This window comes from Bubalus kerabau, chromosome 10 (genome assembly GCF_029407905.1).
Source record: "Bubalus kerabau isolate K-KA32 ecotype Philippines breed swamp buffalo chromosome 10, PCC_UOA_SB_1v2, whole genome shotgun sequence".
Lineage (NCBI taxonomy): Eukaryota > Metazoa > Chordata > Mammalia > Artiodactyla > Bovidae > Bubalus > Bubalus kerabau.
In genome coordinates, this window is record NC_073633.1 from 77,186,789 (window position 1) to 77,204,575 (window position 17,787).

The window sequence follows — 17,787 nt, forward strand, 5'->3', positions numbered from 1 at the left end:
CATTAGAATGGCTGTAATAAAAAATGTAGACATCTAAGTGTGAAATTCCTGAGTCAACTTCTTAAAAAACTGCCACACTCTTTTCCAAAGTGGTTGTACCAAATTCCATTACCAAAAAAAGTTTTGAGGGTTCTAATTTCCCCATATCCTCACCAACATTTGTCTACATTTTTTATTATAGCCATTCTAATGGAGTTAAAGAAGTATCTTAGTGTGGTTTTAATTTGCATTTCCCTTATGACTAACGTTGAGCAGCTTTTCATATGCTTTTTAACCATTATTTTATCTTATTTGGTGACTGCCTGTTTAAATATTTTGCTTATTTTTCAGTTATGCTGTTTGGGTTTTTATTATTAAATTCATCAAATATTCTGGATACAACACCTTTATCAAATAAATGATTTACAAGTATTTTTCTCTAAACATGTGACTTGTCTTTATGTTTTCTTGAATGATATCTTTTAAAAGAATTTAAATTTTGATAAAGTCCAATCTATCAACTTTTTCTCTTACAGATTATGATGTTGTTGTACCTCAGAACTCTTTGCCTAACCTAAGGTTACAAAGATTTTCTCATGATTTCTTCAAGAAATTTTTTTCTCTTACGTTTAAGACTATAATCCATTTTGAGTTTATTTTTGTATATATTGTGAAGTAAAATGTGAGGGCTAAATTGAATAGCCTTGGTAACTTTGTTGAAAATCAATTGACTATAACTGTAGAAGTTTATTTCTGGACTCTTAATTCTATTCCATTGATCTGTGAGTCTATCCTTTTGCGAGTTTCAGACTGGTTTGATTACTGCAGCTTTATAAGTTTTGAAATCAGGAAAGATAAGCCCTCCAACCTTATTCTTTTCAAAGATTATTATAGGTATTCTGGGTTGTTTGCATTTTCTCATAAATGCTATGATGAGATGGTTATTTTCTGGAGGAAAAGAAAAGGGAGAAAACCTGCTAGACTTTGATAGAGATTGAATTGATTCATTAATCAATTTTGGGAGAACTACTGTCTTAGTAGTAATAGTCTTCTACTGTGTGAACATGAGATTTTTCTCTATTCATTTAGATCTTTATCTCAGCAATGTTTTGTAGTCTTCTATGTATACATTTTCAATTCCTCTTGTTAATTTTTTTGGAAGTATTTTATCATGCTTTATAATATTGTAAACAAAGTCTTAATTTCATTCTCAGTTATTACAGATGTATAGATATTCAATTGATTTTTGTATTTTAATCTCTTACCCTATATCTTCATGAATTAATTTATTGGTGCAATGATAGTTTTGTTTTGTTGTTGTTGTGTTGGTGGATTCCTTCAGATTTCTAAATACAAGATCATGTCATCTGAGAATAAAGACAGTTTTACTAATTCCTTTCCAATCTAGAGTTGTTGCTGTTCAGTCACTCAGCCCCATGGACTGCAGCACACCAGGCTTCCTTGTCCTTCACCATCTACCAGAGCTTGCTCAAACTCATGTCCATTGAGTCAGTGATGCCATCCAACCATCTCATCCTCTGTCGTCCCCTTCTCCTCCTGCCTTCAATCTTTCCCAGCATCAGGTCTTTTCTAATGAGTCAGCTCTTCACATCAGGTGGCCAAAGTATTGGAGGTTCAGCTTCAGCATCAGCCCTTCCAATGAATATTCAGGATTGATTTCCTTTAGGATTGACTGATTTGATCTCCTTGCTGTCCAAGGGACTCTCAAGAGTCTTCTCCAATACTACAGTTCAAAAAGCATCAATTCTTCAGTGCTTGTCCTTCTTTATGGTCCAACTCTCACATCTGTACATGACTACTGGAGAAACCATAGCTTTGACTAGATGGACCTTTGTTGACAGAGTAATGTCTGTACTTTTTAATACACTGTCAAGGTTTGTCATAGCTTTTCTTCCAAGGAGCAAGTGTCTTTTAATCTCATGGCTGCAGTCACCATCTGTAGTGATTTTAGAGGCCAAGAAAATAAAGTCTGTCACTATTTTTTTCTTTTTCTTGCCTGATTGTGCCAGCTGTTGCTTTTTATTCTGAGTAACTCTCTGTATTTCTTTGTTCTTTATCATATAAAACTGATTTTAAAGAAGAAAAAGTGATTATTATATGAATTATAAAGGCAGAATGTTATAGCTTAATTTGCTCTATTAGAAAATTCATTCTTTTTCTTCAGCTTATAGTAAGTACATAATAAACTCGGAGAAGGCAATGGCAACCCACTCCAGTACTCTTGCCTGGAAAATCCCATGGATGGAGGAGCCTGGTGGGCTACAGTCCATGGGGTCGCAAAGAGTCAGACACAACTAAGCAACTTTACTTCCACTTTTCACTTTCATGCACTGGAGAAGGAAATGGCAACACACTCCAGTATTCTTGCCTGGAGAATCCCAGGGACGGGAGCCTGGTTGGCTGCCATCTATGGGGTCACACAGAGTCAGACACGACTGAAGTGACTTAGCAGCAGCATAATAAACTGCCTTTTTATGTTTATACAAACAGCTAATTTGAAATTAAGTTTATGGGCCAAACTGATATTTGTGTTTCAGAGATACAACAAGCAGTGAAAATTTGCCTCCAATAATGAACAGTTTAGAAGTTCTTCATTTGGGCTACAATGGAATTTGTAATTTGATTCAACTACAACTTAACAGACTAAGAAATTTAAAGTTCCTCTTTCTTCAGGGTGAGTAGCAACATTATTAATGTATAAGTCTTTATTATTAAAAACTGACTTAATTATCATCCTATTTTGAAAGCAGATATAAGCATCACTATTAGAACAGATTCATTGACAAAAATATTTGAGTAATCACAAATGGGTGTATCTTGAGTTATTTATATAAATAAGGTAAATGCAATATTCTAGGGCTATAGAAGATTGCATTCTAGCTCACCAAAGCGCATGCATTTTTTATCCAGTATGAATGACATAATAAGGGCTGGGACTAGAATGGTGTCATGGTGTCAGTGGAAAGGGTGAGTAAAGGGGGAGTCCAAAAGGTCGTTTAAAAGAAGTAAATATTAGGACTCAGTGACTAAATATACAAGGAGAGAAAAATAGTTCAGGATGTTTTCATGCTTTCATTAAGACATTGGCAAACAAATTTCTAACGCTAGGGGGAGGATAATGTTGTGACTACTCTGAGACATAAAAATGGAAACTTTTTCAAGTAGTGGTACTGGACCACAGATCAGAACTGGAGATGTATAGTTTAGAATTATCCCAGTGGAGGTGATAGGTCAAGTCATGGTATATGTGCTTATTTAGGAAATAATGATAAAAAACAAAGAATGAAAAGCCAAAAAGACATGTAGAGACACAACTCCCCCCACTACCTCTCAATGGCTGGGAAAAAAAGAACCAGCAGAGGAGTCATTCAAGAAATTTTGAAAGAAAACCAAGAAATACAAACTCTTGATGTCAGGAGAAAATGGGTGATTGACCAAAGTCAAATGATGAAAAGAATGAGGCCTGTGAAAAGAATATTGGATGTAGACAATTAGATTCAACAAAAAGGAAACCACTGGTAACCTTCAGAGTATCAGATTTGGAAGTGTGGGAAATTATTGGATAGGCAGTAAAAACAATAGAGGTTAGAGACTGCATGTTCAAGGAACTTGTCCTTGAAAAATAGGTAAGAGATGGTAGCTAGTGAAGTTATGAGCATATTTGAAGGTTTGTAAAGAGGTCAGTTAGGTGATACAGAACAGGAGGAGATAGAAAATTCTAAGGTCAGTTTAAAGGGAGAAGAGGGCAAAAGCTGTAGAGAAGTACAGAAATGTGGGCAGTAATAAGATAAGGTCATGCCAGGATATATCAGAGAGTTAATGAACCTACATTTCACCTGCTGGATTAAATTTGCTAAGATGGTAGAAAAGTCTTTAGGGAAAGGGCAGGATGGGGCTGTAGGGAAGCAAATTAGATTCTTAAGGATTAAGAGCTAAATTTATCTAAAATGTAACTATCTAGTTAAATAAGTGGGAATTTTCAAAGAGTGGCAAATTCTGCTAGTCATAGATATGTAAGATCCCTGAAATCACATTTAGCATTGTTGTTTTAGAGTTCTCTTTCTTAAATATGTTTAATGAGCATTCTAAAGTGAATAATGGCCAAAAACATGCTACCGTAGATATTATTCAACACTTAAATCTATCTCATGTGATTTTTATATCACTGGATTTAAAATATTAAAAATGACAGTCCAAATACATAATTTTTTGAAAGTGATTTACAACTGAGTCATTTTTCTTAATCTGACTTAATAGACTTCTTTTCATTTATAAGTAAGGCACTGGTAATGTTTCAATTTAATTGTGTGATTTAATTCTTTTCAATTTTATTGAAGGTTATGATGTTATCAATTTCTCTAAAGAATAAAATAAAATAAGATAAATTTCCCATATTTCATCCATTCTGAAACACCCCCTTTAATATTTTAAAATCTTGAAATCAGGTGGTACCTTAATTGATGGCATAGTTTATCTAGCTGAGCTTTTTTTCCCTTTCTTAGTATACACAAAACATTTACATATCTTAACAATTGTTGACATCTTAAAGTCTATGAAATGTGTTAAATTACAAAGAGAAGAATTCCAAGAAAGTGGAATCACATATTCAGTAATTTATTAGTTTTCTAGGACTGCCATAACAAAGTACCACAGACTGGATGACTTAAACAACAAAAATTTATTTCCTCACAGTTCTTGGCCAGAGTCCAAGATTAAGATGTCAGCAGGGTTGGTCACTTCTGCAGCCTCTCTTCTTTACTTGTAATTGTACTCTGTATCTTTGCATGGTCTTCCCCTCTGTGTCTATGTCCTAATCTCCTCTTCATACAGACACCGGTGATTCTGGATTAGTGCTCATCTAATGACCTCATTTATTTAACATTAGTTACCTCTTTAAAGACCCAAATACAGTCACATTCTGAGGGACTAGGGACTAGGACTTCAACATATAAATATGAGGAGACACAATTCAGTCCAATAATAAACAAGGAGGATAAAGGGTGGGTGAAAGCCTGAATGGCATAGTAGTAGCAGCACTGTAAAAGGTCCAGGTTAGGCCTAGTGTTGCTACCTTTATGTCATTCAGCAAGACAATTTCTCTGACTCTCAGTTTTCTGATGATTAAAAAATGATAATATTTTCCCTGTCCCAATTTGAGAATCTAATAGAAATAAAAGCATTTGGTCAAGTCAACTCAAGTTTCCTCTTCCTGTATAAGTTATTTATACTTACAACTATTGATTGTTACAGTAGAGAGAAATCATAGGTTATAATGAAAGAATTGAGGTTCTAAAAAATGTAATAAATTCTTAATTTTTTAATGTAATTGCAGTTCAAAAATATGTTGAGAAGGAATTAACAGCATGGTTAAGGTATAACTAACATACAGCAAATTAGTTTATTAATAATACAGCATAATTAGCAATGCAACAAATTAGTTTATTTTAATAAATAATTAATATATCTATTTGAATACTTATTAGAATAATCCAGTATACTCAGGAAGCATATCTTTCTTTTTTTCTTTTTTAACTACTTCCTGGTACATTTTGGTCTTTTTTTGTTTGTTTTTTGGTTTTCATTTTATTTAGCATAGTTGATCTGCAACGTTGTGTTAGTTTCTGGTATACAGCAAAGTGATTCAGTTACATATATATATAAATACATATATTTATATACATATATATTGTTTTTCATATTCTTTTCCAATATGGTTTAGCATAGGATATTAAATATAGTTTCCTGTACTATATAGTAGGTCCTTGTTGTTATCCATTCTATATATAATAGTTTGCATATACTAGTCCCAAACTCCCAGTCCATCCTTCCTCCACCCCCTACCCCCTTGGCAACAACAAGTCTGTTCTCTATATGTCTCTAAGTCATTTCTGTTTTGTATATAGATTCATTTGTGTCATATTTTAGATTCCACAGAGTTTCCCTCATACCTCAGTTGGTAAAGAATCCGCCTGCAATGCAGGAGACCCTGGTTTGATTCCTGGTTTGGGAAGATCCCCTGGAGAAGGGATAGACTACCCACTCCAGTATTCTGGCCTGGAGAATTCCATGGACTGTATAGTCCATGGGGTCACAAAGAGTCGGACACAACTGAGTGACTATCACTTTCACTTTCACTTTGGATTCCACATATCAGTTCAGTTCAGTCGCTCAGTCGTGTCCAACTCTTTGCGACCCCATGAACCGCAGCACGCCGGGCCTCCCTGTCCATCACCAACTCCTGGGGTTCACTCAAACTCACGTCCATCGAGTCAGTGATGCCATCCAGCCATCTCATCCTCTGTCGTCCCCTTCTCCTCCTGCCCCTCATCCCTCCCAGCATCAGAGTCTTTTCCAATGAGTCAGCTCTTCTCATGAGGTGGCCAAAGTACTGGAGTTTCAGCTTCAGCATCATTCCTTCCAAAGAATACCCAGAACTGATCTCCTTTAGAATGGACTGGTTGGATCTCCTTGCAGTCCAAGGGACTCTCAAGAGTCCACATATAAGTGATATCATATGGTATTTGTCTTTCTCTTTTTGACTTATTTCACTTAGCCTGATAATCTCTAGGTCCATTCATGTAGTTGCAAATGAAATTATTTCATTCTTTTTTATGGCTGAGTAATATTCCATTGTATACATGTACCACATCTTTATCCATTCATCTGTTGATGGACATTTACGTTGTTTCCATGTCTTGTAAATGGAAATGGCTCTTGTGAATAGTGCTGCAGTGAACACTGGAGTGAAAGTTATCTTTTTTGGTTTATTGTTTTCTCCAGATAAATTCCTACGAGTGGGACTGCTGAATAATATGGCAACTCTATTTTTAGTTTTTTGAGGCAGTTCCATACTGTTCTCCACAGTGTCTGCATCAATTTATATTCCCACCAGTAATATAAACGGTTTCCTTTTCTCCACACCCTCTCCAGAATTTGCTATTTGTGGACTTTTTCATGATGGCCATTCTAATCAGTATGAGGTGGCACTTCATTGTAGTATGAATTGCATTTTCTCTAATAATGAGTGATATTGAGCATCTTTTCATGTGCCTCTTGGCCATCTGTATTTCTTCTTTGGAGAAATGTCTATTTAGGTTTTCTGCCCATTTTTTAATTGGGTTGCTTGTTTTTCTTGTTACTGAGTTGTATGAGCTAGGAAGCATATCTTCTGCAGCACTTTTATACATCTACTTTTATCAGTATCAACTATTTTAGCACTTAACTGTTGAAGAGACAGATTGGGTCAATTCACTACATTTTCTATATCATATCTTGATCTTTCACACATAAAGGAATAATTTTACCTAGTATTATTTGATGATGATGCTACCTTCCTATAAATTAATGTTTTTCTCCTTGGAAACATGTTCTTTTAATACTTCACTTTTAAAAAATCATTTGATAAAAATATTTAAACAAAGATAGTTAATTTATTCAGTTTGGGCTCACTTGACGTATCATGAGTTACCTTTTTTCAGGAAATGAAATTAGTCAAATTGAAGGGCTTGACAACTTAGAAGTCCTTCAAGAATTGGTAGTGGACCATAACCGCATCAGAGCATTTAATGATAGTGCCTTTGCCAAACCAAGCTCTCTGTTGGCACTTCACCTGGAGGAAAACAGACTGCGAGAGCTGAGCAAATTACAACCTTTGGTAAAACTAGAGAAACTCTTCCTAGGATATAATAAAATCCAGGTAACATTATTTTGTTTTGTTACAAGATTTGCAAGACTTAACCCCTCTAAACAGAAAGCTGTCAAACACACCAATGAATATTTTGCTAGTGAGCTACTTATCACTTATATGACATGTAAATACTCTGGGATGCAGAAATGCTCACCCTACTTCTAGACTTATAAACCTGACCAACCCACATGAATCTGCCTGGATATCCTCTAAGAGATCTTTTTAGTTCCTGACTGCTGTTGGTCCGAGCTGTTTGTGCATCTCAACCCCAGACTCCTTCTGGGCCTTTAAACTTAACATTTGTACTTGGTCTACCCTACGTTTGAATCAACTCCTGATAATGAACTTTGACTTGGCTTTAATATTTCATCTTTCCCCACTAAAGGCTTCCTGCCTTTGTTTCACCTGATCATAATTCAGCCTATTTCCATTAGGCCATTGCCCCAACCAGCCCTGCCCAAGCTCTCTTCTGAGATAGTATGCAGATAAGTATACACATAATCATACACAATCCTAACATTTCTCTTAGTATTTCGCTGATGATTGGTTAGCCCTCCTTGAACCAATTTTGTTATTTCTGCCTATACCTCTAAGACAACCTTGAAGACAAACTGAACTGTGTACTGCCCCACAAGGGCAGGGACCAAGTTTTTCTTGCCCAAATTTGTATTAGTATATAGCATTGTGCCTGGTACATAGTAGATACATGATTAATATTTGTTTGTGACTCTACTTGCTGAAGTTCAGGAAGATTTTCTGGAGTGATATAAAAGCCTGAGCAGTATCCTTTTCTACCTAGCAACTAGGAAATATATATACAGAGAAAGTAACATACGATCAATATATCAAGGTTCAAACAACATTCATCTGAGAAGATGAATGCCAAAGCTGGCAACGGTTCTTTCAAAGCTTTATCTAGAAGAAATCTAAATTAGGAAATTTGCATTCCTATAGGAACTCTTTCCAGTGATAGAAATTGAGCTAACACAAAGGATTTGTCAAATCAGACTTATATGAATCTGAGACTTTATCCAGTATCAAGCTTTACTAATAATTTAAAGGATACACATGGTTTGGGGCCTTCTCTAAAATAGGTGTAAATTTTTTTTATAATTACTCGATTAATTGGCTAAACCCACTTGGCATTCCAAATAAGAATAGGAGCATATCAAGAACCGTTTCATTACTGTGAACTAGCAACCACCTTATGGAGAAGGCAATGGCACCCCACTCCGGTACTCTTGCCTGGAAAATCCCATGGATGGAAGAGCCTGGAAGGCTGCAGTCCATGGGGTCGCTGAGGGTCAGACACAACTGAGCGACTTCACTTTCACTTTTCACTTTCATGCATTGGAGAAGGCAATGGCACCCCACTCCAGTGTTCTTGCCTGGAGAATCCCAGGGACGGGGAAGCCTGGTGGGCTGCCATCTATGGGGTCACACAGAGTTGGACACAACTGAAGTGACTAAGCAGCAGCAGCAGCAACCACCTTAAGCTGATTGTGTTGCCTAAATTTTGTCAGCAATAGTGTTTTAAAAATAATTTTGCAAAAACTAAAATGTATTTGCAAACTTTCACCAATGTTAAATAATGATAAATGATCCCATTCAGTAGCAAAAGCAACTCATTTAATTAGAGAAACAGTTTTTCTACCATAAATATTCCCAGCAAATATGTCAGTATTCAGTCCATGCAACATGACATGCTCCTTCCTGGTTAAGGTTGTGCTTGATATATACCTTTGAAATTGTTTAGACTAGAATTCACCTCCTTTTCCATACATCTAGGTCAGTCCTCTTAGGAATTAACCAAATACAATCTGAGTTTTAGAATAGATCATAACTCTTCTGAAAAATTATGGTCTTTCCTAACAAGGACTGCTGTATGGCCTGTTTTCCATGTTGGCACATCATCTTTACCCAATCATGTATTTGAAATCAATAGTAAACAGATCTATCTTTAGTCAACAATACAGAATATTGTCACTCAAGCTCATTTCAGAAGATTCAACTCATTACAGTCCAACACCTACATATAATAACTTCAAATCAGCATATATTTGAAGATGTTGGATAACGAAATAATAATTTACTGCTTAATTTTTAATAGGATATGGCAGAACTGGAAAAACTTGATGGTATATCTTCCCTCAGAGAACTTACAGTTTATGGCAATCCGGTGAGTGTTATTTTTCTAATTTATCAGTTAATTTACTTTAAATATAATCTATAGTTGTATATAATTTATTTTTGTATACTGTGATAAAATATTTAATTTTATCTGTTTCCACATGCATAGACAAGTTATCCAATTTATTATTGACAAATACAATTTATTGACTAGTGTCTTCTTCCAACTGATTACAATATAAATTGTCATTGTCATATACAACAGGGTCTACTTCTTGGTTCTACTTTGTATTCATTGGTCTATTTGTCAGTCCCTATAACAAATATCAGTCTATGTTAATTACTAAAGTTTCATAGGAAGTCTTGATATCCGGTTGAGTAGGAACCTCTAATTTTCCCTCTCTTCCTCCTTCTCTCTTTTTTCCTTCACTGTCTTAGCTATCCTTGGCCCTTTACACTTCCTGTGAGTTTCAGGGAACAGCTTCTCAAGTTATCTGAGAATCTTGTTGATAATTTAATTGGAAATTGGAATTGCATTGTATTTTTAAATTAATTTTGGGGAAAATTTGCCACTTTTACTGTTGGAGTCTTTGAAGGGATAAAATAAGCAACCACCCTTACTCACCTAACATTTGAACAAATTGAGAAATATGACAGTGGCAGACAGAGAAGTGAGAATGTTTTGCTTAGTTTAGAATTTTGACAAAGCCAAATGGCCCTGCCAACAGTTGCCAGAGTTAATCCTGATGACTCAGTAGCAGGAATAGTTTGACTGAGGCCTTTCCACATGGAAGGAGAGCTTCTCCTGCAGGAGCAAAAGCAATAAGCTTTTTCTGAAGAGAAAAGACAGGAACTAAATGACCAGTTTAATCTTCCCAGATTTATCAGTTAAATCACTCTACTTCCCCAAGTAGAGGAGTGAAGGGACTGAGACAGCCGTAGTGCCGCATCATAGAGTTACTTCCACCAAGAAAGAAACACAGTAAGCAGTCTCCCCCAATATTTTTAGCTTTCATCCCTCTCATTCACAAATATAAATATCCCTGCGTTTATTTTATGTCCTTCAATAAAGGTCTGTGATTTTCTCCTAAAAGTTTTAGTCGTCTTTAGTTTAATCATCCTGTTGTTTTATTTTTTTTCATTTCTGTTCTTTTAATAGCTGTTTTAAACAATATCTTTTTTATATTTTTCTAGTTGTTTGCTGCTAGAGTATAGAAATTCTGATTTTTTGCATATTACTCTTTATCCAAATAGCTTCTGAACTCTCTCTTAAATTCTAATGGATTGTAAATGTTGTTGGATTTTCTCTGTAGACAATCATAATATTTGCAAACAATGACTCTGATCTTTCTTTCCAATCCATATGGTTTTATTTCCTTTACACCTCTCAGTGTACTGACTAGGACGTCTAGTACAGTATTGAATAAACACACTCATAGTTACTGACTTCAAAGAATGCTTCTGAATTGTCACTATTAAATATGATGTTTGCTATAGGCCATGGGTAGATAACCTTCAGCATTTTAAGGCAGTCCCTTTCTAATTCCAGTTTGCTACTTGTTCTTATCATGAATGGACACTGGATTTTAACTAATTGGTAATATAGTGTTTATCTTTAATCTGTTAATATGCAAATTAAATTAATAGAATATAGTGCTAAACCATCCTTAAATTCCTGGGATGAATATTACTTGGTCATCTTTTATACTTCACTGGATTCATTTGTTAGAATTTCATGTAACATATTTGTGACCCCATGGACTATACAGTCCATGGAATTCTCCAGGCCAGAATACTGGAATGGGTAGCCTTTCCCTTCTCCAGGAGATCTTCCCAACCTAAGGATTGAACCCAGGTCTCCCACATTGCAGGCGGATTCTTTACCAGCTGAGCCACAAGGGAAGCCCAAGAATACTGGAGTGGGTAGCCTATCCCTTCTCCAGGGGAATCTTCCTGACTCAGGAATCAAACCAGGGTCTCCTGCCATTGCAGGCAGATTCTTTACCAGCTGAGCTAGAAAGAACTCTCCAATTAATTTTATGAGGCAAAACAGCATTGATCAACTTGAAAAGAATAGCATAAGAGAACAAAATCATAATAATTTTACTTATTTCCATAGAGATATGTTGAACTTCCCTGGTAGCTCAGTTGGTAAAGAATCGGCCTGCAATGCAGGAGACCCTGGGTCAATTCCTGGGTTGGGAAGACCCCCTGGAGAAGGGATAGGCTACCCACTACAGTATTCTTGGGCTTCCCTGGTGGCTTGGCTAGTAAAGAATCCACCTGCAATGCAGGAGACTTTGGTTTGATCCCTGGGTTGGGAAGATCCCTTGGAGAAGGGAACTGTCTATCCACTTCAGTATTCTGGCCTGGAGAATTCCATGGACTATATAGTCCATGGGGTCACAAAGAGTCAGACATGACTGAGTGACTTTCACTTCCACTTCCTCTCTTTTTCTAGTCTATGAATTAATTTATATAAAAGAAGACTTGTATGTTCCTTGAAGGATAATTAGATCTTATCTCTAAAACCATCTGAACTTAATATTTTTTGAAGTTAGACTTTGAACAACTTATTCAAATTCTCTGACATGACTGAGAAACTGAACTGAATTGGATATATATCTTGTCATTTTCTATTAAACTGATAAGAACATATACTACAGTATACTTAAGAACATACGCTGCTGCTGCTGCTAAGTCACTTCAGTCGTGTCCGACTCTATGCGACCCGATAGACGGCAGCCCACCAGGCTCCTCTGTCCCTGGGATTCTCCAGGTAAGAATACTGGAGTGGGTTGCCATTTCCTTCTCCAATGCATGCATGCATGCTAAGTCACTGCAGTCATGTCTGACTCTGTGTGACCCTATGGATAGCAGCCCACCGGGCTCCTCCGTCCACAGGATTCTCTAGGCAAGAATACTGGAGTGGGTTGCCATTTCCTTCTCCATTAAGAACAGATACTAAGTTCAATATTGAGAACTTACATTTTCCATAAAATTGTCCTTTTATCTAACTTTTAAATGTACTTCCATCATAACACTTTCATAAATTTTTAAAATCTTGATTATATCTGTGTTTTGTCACCTATTTTATAGCTAAATTATTTTTTTTGCTTTTTCTCTCGTATTTGATGAGCCTTACTATCATGCTAATATCTTCAAATAACCATATTTTGGCTTTATCAAGTATAATTTTTCTTTTTTTAGTTCATTAATTTCTACCCTCTATCTTTAGTTTCTTGGAATTACTTTAAAAAAAAATCGGAAGTAGTAGAATGCCTACTCATTAACTTTTAATATTTCTTCTAAATTAATAAATGTTAGGATACAAAATACTGCTTTAGCAACAGCCTAAAAGTTTTGATATGTAGTGTTTTCCCAGTTATTTCTTAGAACCTACTTTACAAAAGATTTCTTCTTTAACTGTGAATTATTGAAGTGTGATAATTTCAAACCTGTCATGTATTTCTAGTTATCTCTTTGTCATTTATTTCTAGTGTTGCTATATTTTAATCAGAAGAGACATTTTATACATTCTTTGGTTTTATGAAACTTGCTTTGTGGCCTAGAATGTGGTTATTTTTTAAACTCAATTTATGACTTAGAGATCACTCTTCATTAACATATATGTATCTACTACATTAAAAAAATAGATTATTTATTCCCTTTTGATAATGTTTATTTCTTCCTTCCTTCCTTTCGTTCAGTCACAAACAGTGCTGCATACATCTGTGTTGTCAGTCCCCCAGATCATATCCATATTCAGAGATTTGCTAGAAGATTTGCTAAAAGTCATGAGACTTAGCATATAGTTGTACTCATGGCTAAAGGTTTATTACTGTGACATAATGAGGATACAAAGCCAGGTGATGAAGAAAAAAAACATAACCAGAGTCAAGGAATCCATGTGCAAGCTTCCTTATGCTTTTTTCCTCACATGAGGGAGTCACACAGTGTACACTCTTCACCCAATAACAAATGTTATTTTCTGACCAGGAAATCCCATTAGATTTAATGGATTTCAAGGATTTTTTTTGGAGGCTTGTCACATAGGTACCCTCTGCCTATCACATACAAAAATTCCAGGACCTGAGAAGGAAAGCAGGTTGAACAAGAATCCTACTGTTTGTAAAAGTAGTCTAGGCATAATGAATTACCTTTATCACTTAAGGAATGGTGGGAAATCTTCCAAAATCCAAGTACCAAACACTTGTTAAAACTTACCCTTGCAAACAGATCCTTCTAAAGTTAACAGCCTCAAACTAACTATGTTAACTCTTTTACACACTTTCTCATGCATAAATGCAAGTAATTTTAGAGTAGGTTAACACTATGAAGTGATGATTCATACAGTTCAACAGAAATGCATTGAATTAAATTGCATAGTACCTATGGGAAATTGTAAGGTTAACACTATGAAGTGATGATTCATACAGTTCAACAGAAATGCATTGAATTAAATTGCATAGTACCTATGGGAAATTGTAAGTTTCAAACTAATTACTTATAAATAAACTTTTATAATCCTATTCATAAGTTGGGATTGCCTGTAGTTAATGAACAATATCATATACTCTTCAGAGAAACTAAACCTCCACATGGTAGCTTTGGTTTAAAAAAAAAAACTCTTATCTTCATTTAGCATAACAGAAAATTGAGAAATCTTTTAAAAAGGGAGTTTGTATTTGTGTCATTTAATACTATATATTAGCTGTTACCTGTCATCTTTGCTGTCTGTGCTAAATATCCTTCTATAAAGGTTAATCTTTGAAATAAAGAGCTTTTTTAAGGAATGAATTGTTATTTTTAACTTTATTCAGATTTGTAGAAAAATGCTACATCGCCACGTGCTTATATTTCGACTGCCTAACTTACAGATGTTAGACGGAATTCCTGTGAATTCAGATGACAGGGCAAAAGCTGAATTTCACTTCTCTGAACTACAAGCAAAGAAAAATTCGGTAATAATTATTTACACTTTTCCTTTTAAAATATATAAATTAGTAGTAGATGAACATTATGTCATGATTTTTACTTAAATGTTTAAATCTAGTGTATGATGCTTCTGTAGACTATTTTAGTATGTATTTAATGATTATTGTCAAAAGCAGCTTGATCTGGTGAATAGAGCACATACACACACATAGAAACTAGGAAAGCTCCTTATTCTAAAAACATACTTTAATGTAGAGCAAGTTATTTAAAACTGTGTGCCTCTTGCTGTGTATATCAGGTGCTGCTAGAAGTTAAGAAACTGTAGCATATCACTCTTATAAACTGTGACTAACAATAAAACTCTTTCCCTTTCTATCTTCTAAATGGAAAGAGTTTTATTGTTCATGGGCATTGGGCCTTTTGCCCATGTACCCTAGTAAGATATCTGACTGTGATAGGGAAGAGGTTAGAGAGGGAAGAAGCCACAGAAGCATATCATTTGGCAATCTATCATTGACCACCCGGATTTTTCATAGCCATCTTCAAAAGACTAAACTTAACACAGAAAAGCTATGGTTTTTGAGCAAAGAAGTAATATTATTAGAGCTGTGCCTTTGCAAAGTTTAAGGAAGAAAAGCCTAGAGGCAGAAAAATCAACTAAGAGGTTTTTCGGATAATCCAAGAGAGAAATTATGAAGACCTGGACTAGGGTGGGGCAGTGAAATGTAAGTAAACCTCTAATGTAAGTTGAAGCCAGAGAGCAAGGGCATTAGACAGTGAACAAAGATTACTTTTAAAAGTTAATTGAAGAGGAAAGAGATAAGACTACTGTAGATGCTTTCACTTATCTCACTGGCTTACCCCACACTCTCCATTCCCTCTATAAAACAAACTAACCAATTCCTAGCATTTAATACTAGTAGGCTCCTCTCTAATTTCTGCCTTCAGCAATAGAATCACAGATTTATTAAAAGTTGGCTATGTTTTTTTAAAAACTTATGCCAATCTTTTATTTTAAATAAATAGATATACAAGTACACATTTTAAATTATTATTTTCATGTTTCTTTGAAAACCAAATGAGATCCTCTGCAGAATCTGTATAAAGATCAACTACACACATACACAAATAATATCAAATTAGGTTGGGAGAAAAAAACCCCTGCAAAATAAGGGAGAGAATTATAAAAAGTCAGATAAAATATGTGGGGAAATTTTTAAAAATCTAGGCAGTTTCTTGTATTCAAATTTTCTCCATATGTTGTTGAATTCTTGTTACTTTAATGAAACCAAACTGGAAATTGTGGTGGCTTTATAAATCAGACAAAATACCAGGCAAAGGATACTTCCTTACAGAAAAGGCCTTGGCCCTTCATCCAAACATGGGTGGGCCCATGTACTTTTATGTTTTAAAATCTTTTAAAGGATTATAAAAAGATTATAGATCTAATTCTTATTATTTCCTGGACTTTTTTTTTATTAACCAAGGGGATTCTATTATAGATCAAAATAGCTGTAGAGACATGTGAAACTTTTACAGTTGTACAATGTTAATAAAGATTATCTAGATTAGGCAAAGGAAATTGGTTCATATACAGGTTATATCTACAAAAGTTTTTCTAAGAACTATGCTTTGTGAAAAACAATGTTAGCTACTAATCTATATGATACAATTGAGAGTACCATCTAAATGTCATCTACCAAAATTATTGTCACAGTTTCTAGTCTTTAAAAAGAGAACAAATAAAATTTAGTCCAAAGATTTAAGCTTCCTTTCCCTTTCTCTTATATTCCATGAGCAAGTCACTTCTTCCTTCCAGAAGTGAAAAACTAAAGGAAACTTTAGTTTCTTGTTGCTGTTGTAACAAATTACCTCAATTTTAGTATCTTCAGACAACACAAATTTATTATCTTAAATTTCTAGAGGTCCTAAGTCCAAAAATTAGTCCTGTAGAGCTAAAAGCACAAGTACTGGCAGGGCTGCAATATCTTCTGGAAGCTCAAGAGAATTTGGCCTTTGCCTTTCAGCCTTCTAGAGGCTATCTGCATCCCTTGGCTTGTGGCCCTCTTCCAACAAATAGCATAACTTTGGCCTCAGCTTCCATCATAACATCTTCTCTCCATTGTTATAAGGATGTTTGTGATTGTGATGGGCCTACCTAGTTAATACGGCATAATCTCCCCATCTCAAAATCCTTAATTTAATTATATCTGTACAGTCCATTATACCACATAAAGCATTCACAGGTTTTGGAGACTGGGATGTGGACATCTTGGTGGGGGGTAGCATTATAATGTCTACCATACCACATATGTGAGGCCTCCAGTGAGAGACCTATATGAATTGTAACATTAAACTTTATAAATTCTATTTTAAGGTAATGCTGGCTAACATTTAAAAAATTCCATATAACTTCATAAATACTAAATTCCATATGAAGAAATCACTCAGAGCAACTTCAAAGATATCAGTTTCCATATATATTTTTAATTGGTTTAATATAGCAAAAAAAAAACATAAACTCAAATTTTAGTCATTGATGGATGTGTATTTCACTAAAAGTTTTTCTTTTTTGGTTCTTTTCTATTTATCATATAGTGAACTAACATTTCCCCCAGTGTATACTATGATTTCGGAGAAGGCAATGGCACCCCACTCCAGTACTCTTGCCTGGAAAATCCCATGGACGGAAGAGCCTGGAAGGCTGCAGTCCATGGGGTCGCTGAGGGTTGGACATGACTGAGCGACTTCACTTTCACTTTTCACTTTCATGCATCGGAGAAGGAAATGGCAGCCCACTCCAGTGTTCTTGCCTGGAGAATCCCAGGGATGGGGGAGCCTGGTGGGCTGCCGTCTATGGGGTCGCACAGAGTCGGACATGACTGAAGCAACTTAGCAGCAGCAGCATACTATGATTTGTTTTCAGTGATTCTAGATACCTATTCTTGCTATTTGAATCAGTGCCATAGGTAAGAATAGAAAGAATATCTTTCCATTTATCCTATATATATATATTTTATTTTACAGTTATG

General features: G+C 35.2%; 1 protein-coding gene across 1 annotated transcript in view; it reads left to right on the forward strand.

Annotated features, from left to right (window-relative positions):
• LRRC9 (leucine rich repeat containing 9) overlaps positions 1-17,787 on the forward strand; it is a 123,089-nt gene that overhangs the window by 97,768 nt on the left and 7,534 nt on the right. The window contains exons 27-30 of the mRNA XM_055538237.1: positions 2,538-2,674; positions 7,479-7,696; positions 9,798-9,866; positions 14,641-14,781. Coding sequence (XP_055394212.1) covers positions 2,538-2,674; positions 7,479-7,696; positions 9,798-9,866; positions 14,641-14,781 — 565 coding nt within the window. The remainder of the gene's footprint in view (positions 1-2,537; positions 2,675-7,478; positions 7,697-9,797; positions 9,867-14,640; positions 14,782-17,787) is intronic.